Source organism: Pelodiscus sinensis, chromosome 6 (assembly GCF_052426305.1).
Source record: "Pelodiscus sinensis isolate ZL-2025 chromosome 6, ASM5242630v1, whole genome shotgun sequence".
Lineage (NCBI taxonomy): Eukaryota > Metazoa > Chordata > Testudines > Trionychidae > Pelodiscus > Pelodiscus sinensis.
In genome coordinates, this window is record NC_143057.1 from 42,010,317 (window position 1) to 42,025,083 (window position 14,767).

Sequence of the window (14,767 nt, forward strand, 5' to 3'; positions counted from 1 at the left end):
AGTCTCACAGAAATGGATTCCTTTAGTACAATGCTCTACTATCACGAGCCATTCCTGGCTTATGGCAGGAGTGTCCAACCTGTGGCCCAGCCCTGAAGGCTTGACATGGTGGCTGCCAAGTTCAGTAGGTCAGGATTTACTGGTGTGGTGAGCTACTATACTAAGAAAAGGTATATTCGATTAGGCATTGAAAGTGTGCTCCTTGGGCCTCACCCTATAATTTTTAAACTGAAATATCTGAATCCGTCCTGATGATATGAAACACCACTTCTCCAGCTGCCTCCCGTTGGTTTCCCTGCAACATCAGGAGGAGCAGCTCTGTTCTGAGTCAAAGGGGTCTGAGCATCTATTGCCCCTTCCTTTTCTTAGTTGCTCATCAGCTTCCTTGCTGGCCATTGGCTATACTCGATAAGAAGGAAGTAGTTCTGGCTACTCCATTGTTGCTTCCCTGACAGGCAGTGGGAGCCCAAGAGAGAGCTTTACTGGCACTACTTGAACCCAAGAGATGTCTCTCCTCACCCTCACCAGGAAACCCAGCAGCAGAAGAAAAAGAGTCAAAGCTGGGAACCCAAAACCTATTATGGCTTCCAGATTCTCTGCTCTAGTACAGCGTAAGGACTGCTATAACTTACTCCAGCTGTCTATGGTACCTAATAATGGCTGTTATTCCAAAATAACTATGCAAGTGTCTACCCAACAATTCCGTTATTTTGAAATAATTTCAGAATAATGGCCATCTTATTCTGACTTCTGTAAACCTCATTCTACGAAGAACAACACCTATTCCAAAATAGTTATTTCAGAATAGGAGTTGTGTAGATGCTCCACTTCTGCTATTTTGAAGTATCCCCTCACCGGAGCCATTCTAAGTTATTCCTCTGGGGCTCTAAATCGAGAGAGCATATCTACATTAGGGAAGCCTGCCTCAGATTAATTTTAAGGCTTCCCTGTAGTGTAGATGTACTATTTTGAAATAAGCTATTTCAGAATAACTATTCCAGGATAGCTAATTCTGAATAACTGTGCACTGCAGATGCAGCCTAAGAGACCATATAATGGATGAAGATAGCTGGAGGCCAGAACATCTCAATCACTCCCATTCATAACCCATGCAGTAGGGAATGTGAAAAGGAAGTTCAAGGAGCCAGATATGCTAATTCTGTGCCTACTGGGGTCTCCCCCATATTGAGGGAATCCCCATCAAGAGACTTGAGAGTGACCTCTCTTCCCACAATAAATGTAGTGGAGCATGATAGAGAATATGCCCTAAAATCGTAATTGGGGCCTCCTTTGATCTTTGTGAAATAACATATTTGGTACTCAGACTGGAGCAGTGGGACACCACTGGCTTCTAGGAACCTATTGGTGGTGGGGCAGAAGTAGCCATAAGTTCTCTGCATTCCTTGCCTTCTATATGGGGAGTTACAACTTTTGATGTGCCAGGGCGTGAATAGCCTTGCTTGTATCATGGGCTTCTTTCCACCCATACTGAGCTCCTTCCTTTGTTTCCTACTGAGTTGCAGCCAGCACTCATGAAGCACTCTTCATAGGCTTGTCTCCAGCAGACTAGCCATTGAAGAGGCACAGGTAGCCCTGCAGCTGTATGCTGGATTATTTCAGCATCAAACTGAAATATGAATACAGTAATTGTATGCAGGGGTCAACAGCAGCTGTCTGTGGCATAAATATCCATTTCTCCTTATGCTGTGGCTGCTTTCTCCTTGTGTCCTAACACTGAGGGGGAACAGGAGACCATTTGGATTTTTTCACTAGGGTGAATGGGAGCACATTTTTAGCAGTCTGTGGCTGTTTTCTAGAGAATGGATGGGCACTGGATTAGAGATTGGTCCATAGACTTGAATTATCCAACGCTCACTGTAGCTTTCCTGTGTGTTGATTCAACAAAGTTGGTGCAATTACATATATAGGTTGGAGTGACATTCACCCCTGTGCAAATAGGGTGCAAGAGGCCTATGTACCACTTAAGACCCATTTATTTTTCAGGTTTTAATTAGGACTGAAGTGGTGCATAGGCTTTGTGTTGGATTTCCACGTTTGTGAAACAATGAATTTCCACTTTTGTGAAACCAAATAAATGAGGCAAGGGCAAATTCACCATTATGCCGTGGCTGCTTTGTGCCACTCCTGCAACACAAAGAAGCTATAAACACAACTTATTGGACCAGCTAAACTGGGCTTTCAGTGGCTAGCACAGTGCGAAGTTGCCAGTAAATCTGGACCAGTATTTTTAAATATTAAATCCTTTAATTAAATTTTGTGTTCAAAGGAAAGAATAAAAATTATGCTTAAGGGCTTTATGCATTGGTCCATTAGTAGTGAGTTCTTTCAGCAGATAGTTGAAAGGTTCTGTCAGCAACAGTGACTAAAACCTAGGTCCATCTTGTCTTATTTTTTTCATTTACCTTCAAGCAACAGTGTAAATCATATTTATGAGAATGAAATATCTGCTCCATCCTAGCTGTAGCATGAAACAGACAGAGCAAGTGGCAGTTCAATTTAAGATGAACAAGTGATAAGCAGAGAGCCACAGAGTAGATTGGATTTAATTAAAAGGGGGCATACTTTATCTTCTTGGATTATGTGAATGTTTTATTTTGTTTCCTCTCTTTCCCTCTTCCCCATTTTTTCTTTGGAGCTGAATGAAAAGGATCAGCTGCTGCTAGAAAAATAAAAATGGAAGTGTCATGAGAGAAGGTTGATCTGATTCCTGCATTTTCCTCCTGTTTTTATTTTTGGAAAAACAATATTCACTCTTACGTTCAGAGGACTTATCTAAGTCATAACCCCCTTCTTACTGATTTCCAGGTTCTTGGTGCCATGTCTTATAAAGCAAATAAATTGTGCTCTCTCTCTGAATATATTAACACACACTTCTTACAGTGATTTGACTCGACTCTAATGACATCCTTGGCATTCTTTCTCGAATATGCACAGTGTCCTATACAGGCAAACCCTCTCCCTCCAGAGTATAATGGACATCTGGGAACCCTTCCACCTTTTTTCCCTAGAATTCATGTCTCTCATACATTTTATGTTCACTTTACAGTTGTTCAGCATATCAAACGACACAATATTGTTCTAAAAAGGGAGCTGGGAGAAGGAGCCTTTGGGAAAGTCTTCCTGGCCGAGTGCTATAACCTGTCTGCAGAGCAGGATAAGATCTTGGTGGCGGTAAAGGTAAGAAAGTCTAGGATTTCCACTGTGGTTTCAGCTAATGATGTTTTATTTGTAAGTGATCTTGTTTGCCTGTTCGGTAAACCCAATGTGACTCCTGTGATATATGTGCAAGGACTCATGAGGCTGATGAAATGTCAAGAGAATATGATATTTGATCTTGCTGTGGGTTACAAAATGAGAGCTGAGTTTCATAAAGAAAAGGGGGGAAATTAGAATATTTCACTGGAGCAAAGTCTTTCATGATCCATCTGAAATATGAAGAATGAAAAATAATGGCAGACGTCATTAAAAATAGATGGGGAATCGTGTTCATATGTCTAAAAAAACTACTTAAACCATAGCCAGCTACATGACTAGGTTACACATGTAACTGCTAGTCAACAAAGAGCTATTTCACAAAGGTTCATGTGGTTCTTAGTCAACTGCCAGAATTTTACAATATCACTTCCTGGCCTAAACTTTTAGGGTATAGTTGTGTTGTGCTCTTAAGCAGCTGCTATATTGGAACCCAGAAGAGATTGCATTTCGGTACGAGGAGGATAATTCTTGGTTCTAGCTCTCCATTCTGCCCTTCCAAATTAAAAACAGTGAGAGGAGGAAAACTAAGGAGAAAGCATCAATAACTGTGAAGTTGCTGAGATCTGGAATTAAAGGGGAGCAAGAGTTTATCAACGTCACAGAAGGGACCAAATTATGCAGAACCCCAGGCTCCAGAGAGAAATAGGAGGACATCCCCACTGGTCTTGGGACATCTGTACAGTAGCTAGGCTGTTGCACAGGCACTCTCCTGCCAAGCAGCAGAACTCCCAATCCCATCTGTGGACATACAATAGAAAACATAGTTCACTATGTCCTTGTCTACACTAATGGGCACCGTTGATCTCCTTCAGCTATGTTATTTGCATAGCTGAAGTCAACATATGCACCGCAGCATCTTACATGTGGAAAGGTTGTCAGGGGCTGCTCTCCTGTCAATACCAGTTACTCTTCTTGTCTTGGTGGAGTACCAGCATCGATGGGAGAGCATTCAGAGTCAATTTATCGCATGTAAGCAAATGTGATAAATCAAAGGCCAGAGGATTGATCGCTGTAGTCAAGGCCTGATCCTCACTAATTTCCACTCCAGATTTCGGAGTTTGCTGGGAGCATCCAATGAAAAAAGATCAGTTCCTCTACTCTTCCCTCTACCTTTGTCCCACCAAAACACACAAGGTTCTGAATATGAAAAGTAAGGGTATGTCTACACTAGCTCATTAATTCGAGTTAGGTAGGCAAATCAGGGAACCGGTGTTGCAAACAAAGCCCGGGATTTAAATATCCCAGGCTTTATTTGCATGTTCCCGTCCAGCCGCCATTTTTAAATCCCTCTTAGTCCGAATGAACTTCCCCATGGAATGAGGAGTAACAGTTAATCCGAACTAAGGATTTAGTTCGGATTAACTTTAAACTGCCGTGTATAGCCACGGGCAGTTCATTCAGACTAAGGGGGATTTAAAAATGGGGGCCAGACAGGAACATGCAAATAAAGCCCGGGATATTTAAATCCCGGGCTTTGTTTGCAACCCCGGTTCCCTGATTTGCCTACCTACCTCGAATTAACGAGCTAGTGTAGACATACCCTAAGAGTCCCATTAAAGTCAGTGGTACTATTCATGAACATCAGTTTTGCAGTTAGGGAACAAAAACAATACCATGTGACCTTTCACAACTAAACAACTATGTGCAAATTTTGAATATTCATGCTCTATCCATAGAGTAAATCATCCTAGCTGATCTTCAGCATATAAATGTAACCAGCAAATAGATCTGAGTAACTTGCAATGTGAGAACAGGAAAAAAGGCAAGACTTGTCAAATGAATAATTTCTTGCAAATGTTCTCTGAAATGTAGCTTTGAAATGATATATCAGAAGCAGGGAAGAAGTAAGGGATTATATATTACAACCTTAGGATAAATGAACAGTAACAAAATATGTAGCTCTTATATAGCATTTTTCATGTATTATTTTGTGGAAGAGGTGAGATTATTTTCTGATCAATTCATTAATAAATCTACACTTCTCTTTTTCCTCACTTAGTAGCGTGGTGCTGTAATCAGAGCCTTTCCACTCTCTTCCTCCCTTTGTCGGTACTGAACGAATGGAACCCAAAGCATAGTCACTTCAGGGGCTTTTTAGATGCTGCCTGCCCTCTCCCTTCTTTGCTGCTCTTTCTCACTACAGTTCACAATGAAGATTACCCAAGGCTTTGAGGGATGGATATCTCCATGGATTAATGGAACAATTCTGTCAGTTCACAGCACCAAGGCTGGTACCACAATCCATGCCTAGGGTAGTACTTATAAGCCATCTTATAGTGAAGGAAAGGATCTAAGCCTCATGTTCCATGGCATAAGTTACCATCTAACTGAACCCATTACGAAGACATTTCCTCTGTGGGCAGGTTATTTGCTAATTGCCCATTTGGGCATTCTTACCCCTTTCTCTAAAATATGTGAAACTAGCTGCTGTCAAAGAGACTTTGGACTAGGGTGACCAAGAATGTTTCACCGAGTGTGGCAATTCCTGTGTTCCTTTACCTCTGTACATATGGTAGAGCAGGGTCCACTGAAGTCAATGGTGTAAAGCTTGCATTGACTTAATTGGGAACAGGAATGGGATCCGAGGGAAACATATCTCAAAGCTCAATTCAAAGTACAATTTCTACCTGTCAGAGTTCTGAATAATTTAGAGGGTTTTCATACCAGTAAACCTAGGAAAAACCCCTTGGGACAGAGAACAAAATAAAAATGTTCCTGTGAAAAAGCTTTAGCCATCATCATTGAAGTGCATATTTGGTGACAAATATGTCTATCTCTGGAGGATTTAGGCAGCAGAAAAGCTGGGCATGCTAGCCCAGGGGTGAGCGTCTTTTCACCTATGTGAAATTGTTGTCAGAGCTTCTTTTCATTCATTGGAGGTTCCTCTGGATCTTTGACATGCCTTCTGCTGGTTGCCTGGGCAACCGCAACAGCATTGTGCATGCATGTTAAGAAATAGCTTATTGTGCCTTATGGAAGGAATTGGGCCTGACTCAAAATACAGCACTTTCCTTTTGGCTAGACAAATATGTTAAAGTTTGATATTGATTCAGCAAATGATTTCAGTGCTAAGAGATTCCAAAATACCTGGTTGTAGATAAAATCATATACACACCCAATTATCCATGCTTCTTCCGTTTGGAAATAATACTATTTTTTGAGCCAGTTAGGTTTCATATATTTTGACGTCTAGGTTTTCGGGATAGTGCACTGTGTGTACGCAAACTCTTTTTGTGTAGCAGTTCCTATGCACAGAAGACTTATGTGAGATTTAAATGGTGCATAAGCCTTTAACGAGCCCCCTGTCTACATGGTTGGGCTATTTGCTTCATGGCAGTTCCAGAGGGTTTGGTGAGTGGATGGAGGAGTAGCCGCATCCCCCTCTACTCTATGTCACATTGTCTCTCCAAACCATTACTGCAGACTTAGGGTTGCAGTACCCTCCATAAGCCACTGTCATGGGAATAGTCCATGGGCATTATCTTGGATTCACTTGACCCCAGTAGAGTCAAAGGGAAATAGCTCCTTTGTGGTCTTCCTGAGCCTATGTGGCTGGAATGGCCAAGACATGTCTCATGTTATTGAGCAGCTGGATGTTCAAGTCTTGATCCTGTTCTCAGAAACTCGAATGCACCTCACGTATAGTGCGGGCTACAAGCTAGTGGTGTGATTCCTCTGTCTGTGTGCATATCTCTGTGCAGTCTTTCATTATGATTCAGGTGGGTTTATACATGGTGCGAGCTCAAAGAAAGGTAACCCAAAGATATGTACACAAACCAGGGACTCACATCCATATCTTGTAGTGTAAATGTAGCCTTGAGAATCAGCTGCTGCACTTGCATATAGCCATGCATGTGTAAGTGGAGTAGCTGATTTTAAGAGACCAGTGCCTACTATTTCTGACATCAGGAATGAATCATATAGATGGCCATTTGCTTATAGATTTTTATTCTATTTAGGGAAATTCTGCCTTTATAATACACAGAACTACAAACACAACAAAAAAGAAAGGTGAGGATTTTCAGCTTGTCAGATTTACCCAGTTCAAAGAGTTTTTTTAAATCGAACCAGACTTTTCAGTGAATGAACAACTTACCTCCTTGCATGGCATGGGATGGAGAATTGAACCCAATAAACAGTGAAAAGAATCTCATGGTGAAAGCTCAATGCGCTGTGAAGGAAACATATCTATATGATTTTGTTATTCAGAACATTAATGGTAATAATTATTATGATAGACAAACCCTCTAATCCTTCCGTATGGTTCCCTCCTGTTCCCCATGCTTTTTTGTGGGCATACATCACAACTCCATTGCATACTGATGGAGGGTGGGGATGTCCTTGTAACAAGTTCTGCACCATGCACCGGCAGAGCAGAGACCCAGAGGAGCAATTTCCAAGCTTTTTCATGAGCAAGGGCATGGATTGGGCTAGGGGGAAGGGAAAAATGTGGCCAGTTGATCCATGACTAAACAGACTTTTATCTAGGACAATTCAGGCTGTAGCAGATATGGGACTTTTGCAACAGGTATGGAGGAACTCTGCTACCTGTGGGGATACTATGCTATGGAGCATCTCTGCCAGCAGCCAATGTACTTGGGGAATTTGAAGGGCCAGAGTTGTTTCTCAGTCCTCGCTGGCAAAATTCCTATTGACTTTGCTTAGCCTCTTTGTCACTAATGATCATTATGACTATCTCAATTTATTTAAGACACTTCTGTTTCCCCTCTATGGTAAGAATAAGCCAAATATAGTATTCTGTGTCACTTGTGTGTAAATTCTTTATTAATTTTTGCTTACCACAAGAATCTCCATGTATGCCTATTTCATCTCTCTCTAATGCAGTAAAGTTATTGTGTGTGCTACATAGGGAAGAATGAAGGGAAAGATGGGAAGAAGTTGAAACAAACCCCTATGGTAGCAGAAGCTCCCACTACCAACCAGCCTACCCAGATTTTAGGTCATAATTCATTTTGCTGTTTGACGGAAAATGTGCAGTTACCATAGCAACTGCTCCATCACAGGATAATGTTGCTGCTTCTTGAGGGGAAAAAAATAGTTTCTGAAAAACACAATATACCACCTTGATAGAACAAAGTTATCAGCATTTTTACAATCCTTCCAGGAAAATGTGTTATAAGGAAGCACATGTTTCCCCCAATTTTTATTTTTTTTAAAGTAGTCCTCATGAATGCTTGTTTTTAAAAATTAGTTTTACGATGAACTACATTTTTAAAGCTGTCATATTGACATTTAGTTGAATAAGGGCCCAACTAAAAGCATCACAAGAAACCACATTTTGACGCAGTTGTCCCCTGTAATACCATTATTTGTTGTAGACTGGACTTTAGCTCTGATCCTGTACTACTCTAAAAGTCCTGAACAATCTAATAATGTGTTATAACTTGGTCCCGTAAAGTGGATATACTGTGTCAGTAGATGGAAACTGAATTTATGTTGCTATTAGATGACTTATCACCATATAATGATGTTGTAGAATGGGTAGGTAGTGCAGCAACTAAAAGCCATATTGCACCTCTGACAGAAAGAGCAACCTGAGAGTTACCAACACCTCAGAAATGGAGATTGTTTGTAACTTTGAAATGTTTGGAACGCTGAGTACAACACAGTGGTTGTTCTTTCAAAAGTTTACAGCTGAACATTGACTTTATGCAGCTTCAAAACTTCACTATGCAGAAGAAAAATGATGCTTTTAACCAGAGCTTTTTTTGTGATGGTACTGCCCAGTACGCAGTACCGGCACCTCCAGACAGAGCTCAACAACTTTTCCCCTGGAGTACCGGCACCTATTTTTTTTTTTTTTTTTACAAAAAAAGCACTGCAGTTTTAACCATCTTAATTTAGATGAAAGAAGCATAGAAACAGTTTCCTTATATAAAATCATGGGTTTTTTAAAGTTCTCTTTGTTTTTAGTCGTTTCTGTTTAACACAATATGTATGGTATTTGCTTTCTTGTTTTGGTCTCTCCTGCTTCCTGATTACGTACTTCTGGTTCCAAATTAGGTGAATGGCCGACTGGTCAGTTCATAACTCTGGTGTTTGTAATGCTGAGGCTCTAAATAAATGTGATGAAGTATAGCAGAGGCAATGCTATAAAAGCACAAATCTATACTTTATTTGGATCTATAGCAGATATTTACAACCAGTCATGCCAAAAATGCTCTGTTTCTGACACAGTACATTACCTTCAGCTCACTCTCTCACCTCCCCCGCCCCCAAATTGTTCTTTTCATTTTACATATACCTTTCCCTTCCTCCTCCAGACACTGAAAGATGCCAGTGATAATGCTCGAAAAGACTTCCACCGAGAGGCAGAATTGCTGACTAACCTGCAGCATGAGCACATTGTAAAATTTTATGGCGTGTGCGTGGAAGGTGATCCACTCATCATGGTTTTTGAGTACATGAAGCATGGAGATCTGAATAAATTCCTCAGGTAAATTCATGAAGGTGTATTGTACTGGGCAGTTTTTCTGAAACCTGGTAAGGGCAGAAGTATCATCCAACCTAAGCAAGAACATCTGCAAGGCTATTTTTAGCCTCTCAACCCAAGCCCTGTGAGTACAAGTCAACTGACAGTCTCTCTATGCCATGTTTTTTTCTTTGAAATGTAGTCATACCCTAAGAATTAAAACCTGTAAACATCCAGTTAATTCACATTTTGTGATATGTCTTGCCTCATCCAGTTCTTTACCTAATTAGAAGTATCTTTAAATCATTTCCTTACATTTTTTACATTGTACCACACGGATTTTTCCCCAGTTCCCTGTTTCATTGGCCATAGTTTCCCACAACTAATTCTGCAGATGGTGTTTGTTTATAAAACGTTGAGAGCTTGGCTAAAATGGCATCTGATTCCGAATCATCTTTGGTTTTGCAAATCCAAAGCTTGACTAATGAAGTTTGGCAAAATCCAACTCATATTGTGTTTTTTATTTCTTTCTAGTACTGGGGCCAAATGAAAAACCTGGATGGAAACACCCCTGAACTCGGGGGGTGGAGGGGAGGGAGCGGGGGAGAGAGAGTTTGGATTCAAATCTCAGTTTTGCAGCCCATTCTCTTTTCAGTCTCTATTGTAAACTTATAGTATGGAAAGCATTTTACAGAATTTCTCACAGCTTCTTTTGCTGTAAGAAGACACTTGCACAAGCCTTTTTTCTGCAAAGGAATATTCTAGGTGGGGCAAGCAAAGGGGGAAAGGAAAATGCAATAACAACAGAAAGAATGCATGAAATTCTAAAAATAAATCTCTCCTATTGGCGCATAAAGGATTTAAGGAGCAAAAGATAGAACATTTCAAAAAACACCTTTTATTGTATTTGTGATTTATAGTATAGGTAGAGAACCACATCATGTAATTGCTTAATCTATAAAAGTTGAGCCAAACTGAAATCTTAGATCCGCATCTGAGATGGAAAAATATTACAAGAATTACAAGAGGAAAGATTTATTCCCAAATCCACAACTATTTTGTTTTAGAATAGATCTAGAGGAATTTGGTTTGGGTTTGTTGCTTGGTTAGAGGAGAGTTCCACACTGGATGTAGGCAAAATCTTACAAGATAATGAACATTTACAACAGTTTTTTTCCCCCCATGAAATGTATCTCTCGGGCCTGAAATCTTATGAAAACACCTCACAAAAATGTGTTTGTGTTTCTATTCAATCAGAAATCATCCCTTAAAGATTGTCCCTGATTTAAACTCAAACACAAACCTCAAACCCCAGTTTAAACCTAATATAGAGTTAGATGCACACATTCAACCTATCCCTGGAATGTATTATTTATGTTGGTGTTTCTGGATAGATGTTATGACTCAATTACAGACCTAAAAGCTTCAGTGGCATTGCATCTGTTTAAACCAATTTAAATTGGCCCTAGGAGAGGCTGGTAGAACTGAGAATTTGAAACACAGTTACAATAAACAAACTATTTGTTTTATTTTTCTAGATATAATAAATATTTTAACATTTAAATTATTTTAGTGCTGTACTTTGTACTCTGTTGCTATTCTCTGCATACATGCCAATGTATAAGCAGCAACTATAATTCACAATAAGATATGAATGTCCTTTTAAGAAATAAGAATCTCTTATCCTAACTGGCAGTGTCACCCTAATTTTAATTAGGTTTTTTAAAATTGGAAAAGGTCATTCTGTTACTCTTTGTTGCCCTTGATTCTTAACTAGACCTAGTATTGGGGATCTAGTATGGGGACATAGTGATCTAGTATTGAGGAATGGGGGGGGGGGGACACATAAGACAGCATAGTTTGTGTTTCAAGTATATAGAGTTATAGCAGGTTGCCACCCCTCTCTCTCTGGTGGCTTTCACAGCCAGAGAGCATTATAGCCTGATGATGTCATTCTGTCGCCCAGCAGGAAAAACTTTTTTTATGTAGAGAGAGAGAGATTATAGAGTTTAAGGCCATAAGGGATCACCAGATCATGTAGTCTGACTTGTATATCATAGGCCACCAACATAAGCCATCACCCATTCACTAAACCCAACAACCAATATTAGATCGAAGTATTTTATAGCCCCCCAGGAGATGAAACTATTATGTGCTACAGGCAAAGACTAGGAGCAACTGAGGTGAAACAATGCTCAAGGCCTCTACAATGAAAGGGAATTGATTAATACTGGAAAGTGATCCACAATGCATCTGGCAGATGAAAGTGAAAACCTGCAAGATCACTGCCAGTATGACCTGGGAGAAAATTCCTTCCCAACTGCACATATAGAAATCAGTTAGAGGCTGCATATGGGTGCAAAAGCCAGGTAACCAAACACCTGACTACGAGAATGCTCTGTGCTGCCTCAGAGGACTGCCCCTCCCCGATCCAGAGTCCTATATCCAACAGTAGCCATCTCTGATGCTTCCATACTCCCCAGCCCAACATACAAGAATACACTCGGAGGGAGAAGGGGTAATCACTTCCTGACCCTGTCAGGTGACCATCTGAAGCCATGAAGCATGAATGTAAGACATAAAAAGGAAGGGAGCCACAGGGCCATTGAGCCTTGCTAACCACCATCACAAGCGACCCCATCATACAGTTCCACTCACAAATGGATTGAGTTGTTTGCCTTGACAACTCCTACTTGGAGGTTGTTCCAGAACTTCACTCCTCCGATGGTTAGAAACTTTCTTCTGGTTTACAGACTAAATTTGTTCATGCCCAGTTTATGCCCATTTGTTATTGTTCCAATATTGACCTTTAGGTTAAATAGCTCTTCACCCTTCCTAGTGTTTATCCCCCAATGTATATATGGAGCTTAATCATATTCTTTCTCAGCTTTCTTTTACTAAACTAAACAAACCAAGCTCTTCCTGTCTCCTCTCATAAGATAGGTCCTCCATTCTTCTGATGATCCTAGTAGCTCTCACCTGTTAAATTTAAATTAATATTTCTTGAAAATGAGTGACATGAATTGTATGCAGTATTATAGAGGAGGTCTTACCAGTGCCTTGCCCTATGCCATGGTATTAATACCTATGCATCTCTACTGGAAATGCCTTGCCTAATACATTTTAGGATCACAACAGTGACTCATAGTCATCCTGTGATTGACCAAAACATCAGGTCTCTTTCCTTTTCCATATCTTCCAACTGATAATCCCCCAATTTATAACACAGTGTCATTTTATGACACTGAGCTGAATGTGCTTATATTTGGTACTATTGAATTTCATCCTATTTCTGTTACTCCAGTCCTCAAAGTCATCTAGATCTTCCAGTATAATATTCAGTTCCTTCTTTATATTGATGATGCCTCCTAACAAATTTCACATTTACTTTTGCATCAAGGTCCTTAATAAAAATATTGAAAAAGATTGGTGCCAAGACTGTTGCAGAACTATACAAGTAACCTCCCTCTAATCCGATATTTCATCTTTCCACACAAGTTGATGTCGTCTCCTCTTAGCTAGTTGCTTATCTACTTTACTATTCTTGTATTCATCACTATCTTCTGTAATTTATCTAATAGTTTCCCATGTGTTACCATGTCAGATATTTTACTGAAGTCCAAGTACAGTATATTAGCTCTACAGCATTTTTCTTATTTAAAAATAATCAGTTATTTTCTAAAAGAAGGAAATCAGGTTAATCTGGCATGCTCTACATTGGTAAATCCAAGTTCCAATATATTCCCTTTGACATTTCCCTCCATTAATTTAATTATTAATTTATTTTCATGATTTGTTCCAAAGTCTTTAATAGTACTGAGGCTAGACTAACCAGGCTGTAATTGCCCAGATCACATTCTTTCCCTTGCTTAATAACGGTACCATGTTAGGTATCTGCTAGATATGTGGTAGAACTCCCAAATACATATATTAATTAAAAACACTTGTTACTCAACTAGCAATCTCAAGTGCCAGTTCTTTCAGTATTCTAGGGTAGAAATTATCTGGTTCCCCCAATCTGTGTGCATTAAGTTCTTTGAGGGTTTGTTTTTTTTTAATCTCAGATGTGATCATTTCCATATCTATACACTGATTTCCATCAAGCATACTTGATAACCGGTTCCATATTAGTCTTCATATTGAAAATTCAGACAAAGTATTTATTTATAAAAAGAAAGGAATCGGGCTCAAAAGAGTATGGATACCATTTTTAAAAGTGAATAAGTGACTTAGGATCCTAAGTTCCATTTTCAAAAGTCACTCAGGCCATTAAGTTTAATGTGACATAGGATCACAAGGACAAGATTTTCAAAGGTGTTTAGGTGTCTAAAAATGCAGATAAGCTCCTAATGGTGCACCCAGATGCTTTTGAAAATCTCACTTGGTGCTTCTGTCCCATAAATCATTTCGTGCTTTTTCAAATTTTACCCTTTATCTATAACAATACAATTATGAATAAGGACTGTTCCATTAAGGGCCAATTGTTAAATCTGGAGTGTTGTCACAAAGGAAGCATCAGAGAATACTAATGGTCTATTATGGTATAGCAATATTGATTGTTCTTGATTTGATTAAAAAATGCAGTGATATGCATCTCGGTTTCAGAGATTGAAATCAGCTGTTTACTATGTAGAATTGCTATTATCAATGAATATGTGTTGGCCAAATACTTGTAGGTAACTCATGGACCAGCCTAAAAATTTGTTGGTTTTATGTGTTAACTCTATACACGGGTATATATTGCCCTGCATAACAGTAAACAAGGACAGAATTTGCTCTTAAATGAAAACATTTTCATAGGGGACAGCAAATTCTGCAAAATCTTCTTGATGATTTCCAGGCCCTTGTTCCACCACAGGGATGAGGGTGCCGAATTAACCCTTCTGATCCTGTTGGTTTCAGGATCTATTGGAGACAGAGCCACATGCATAGATATCCCGCGTTATCATCCTGCATCCTTCCACCATAGCAGCTTGCCCACATTTCTCTGTTTGGGCAGCCCTGTTAAATCTGACAGGGTTTCCCCGGTGTGTAAGTATCCCTTGTTCCACAGTGAGA

General features: G+C 39.8%; 1 protein-coding gene across 3 annotated transcripts in view; it reads left to right on the plus strand.

Annotated features, from left to right (window-relative positions):
* NTRK2 (neurotrophic receptor tyrosine kinase 2) overlaps nt 1-14,767 on the plus strand; it is a 286,834-nt gene that overhangs the window by 209,709 nt on the left and 62,358 nt on the right. For all 3 annotated transcript variants that reach the window (XM_075931774.2, XM_075931775.2, XM_089779251.1), the window contains 2 exons: nt 3,068-3,198; nt 9,561-9,733. In XM_075931774.2, coding sequence (XP_075787889.1) covers nt 3,068-3,198; nt 9,561-9,733 — 304 coding nt within the window. The remainder of the gene's footprint in view (nt 1-3,067; nt 3,199-9,560; nt 9,734-14,767) is intronic.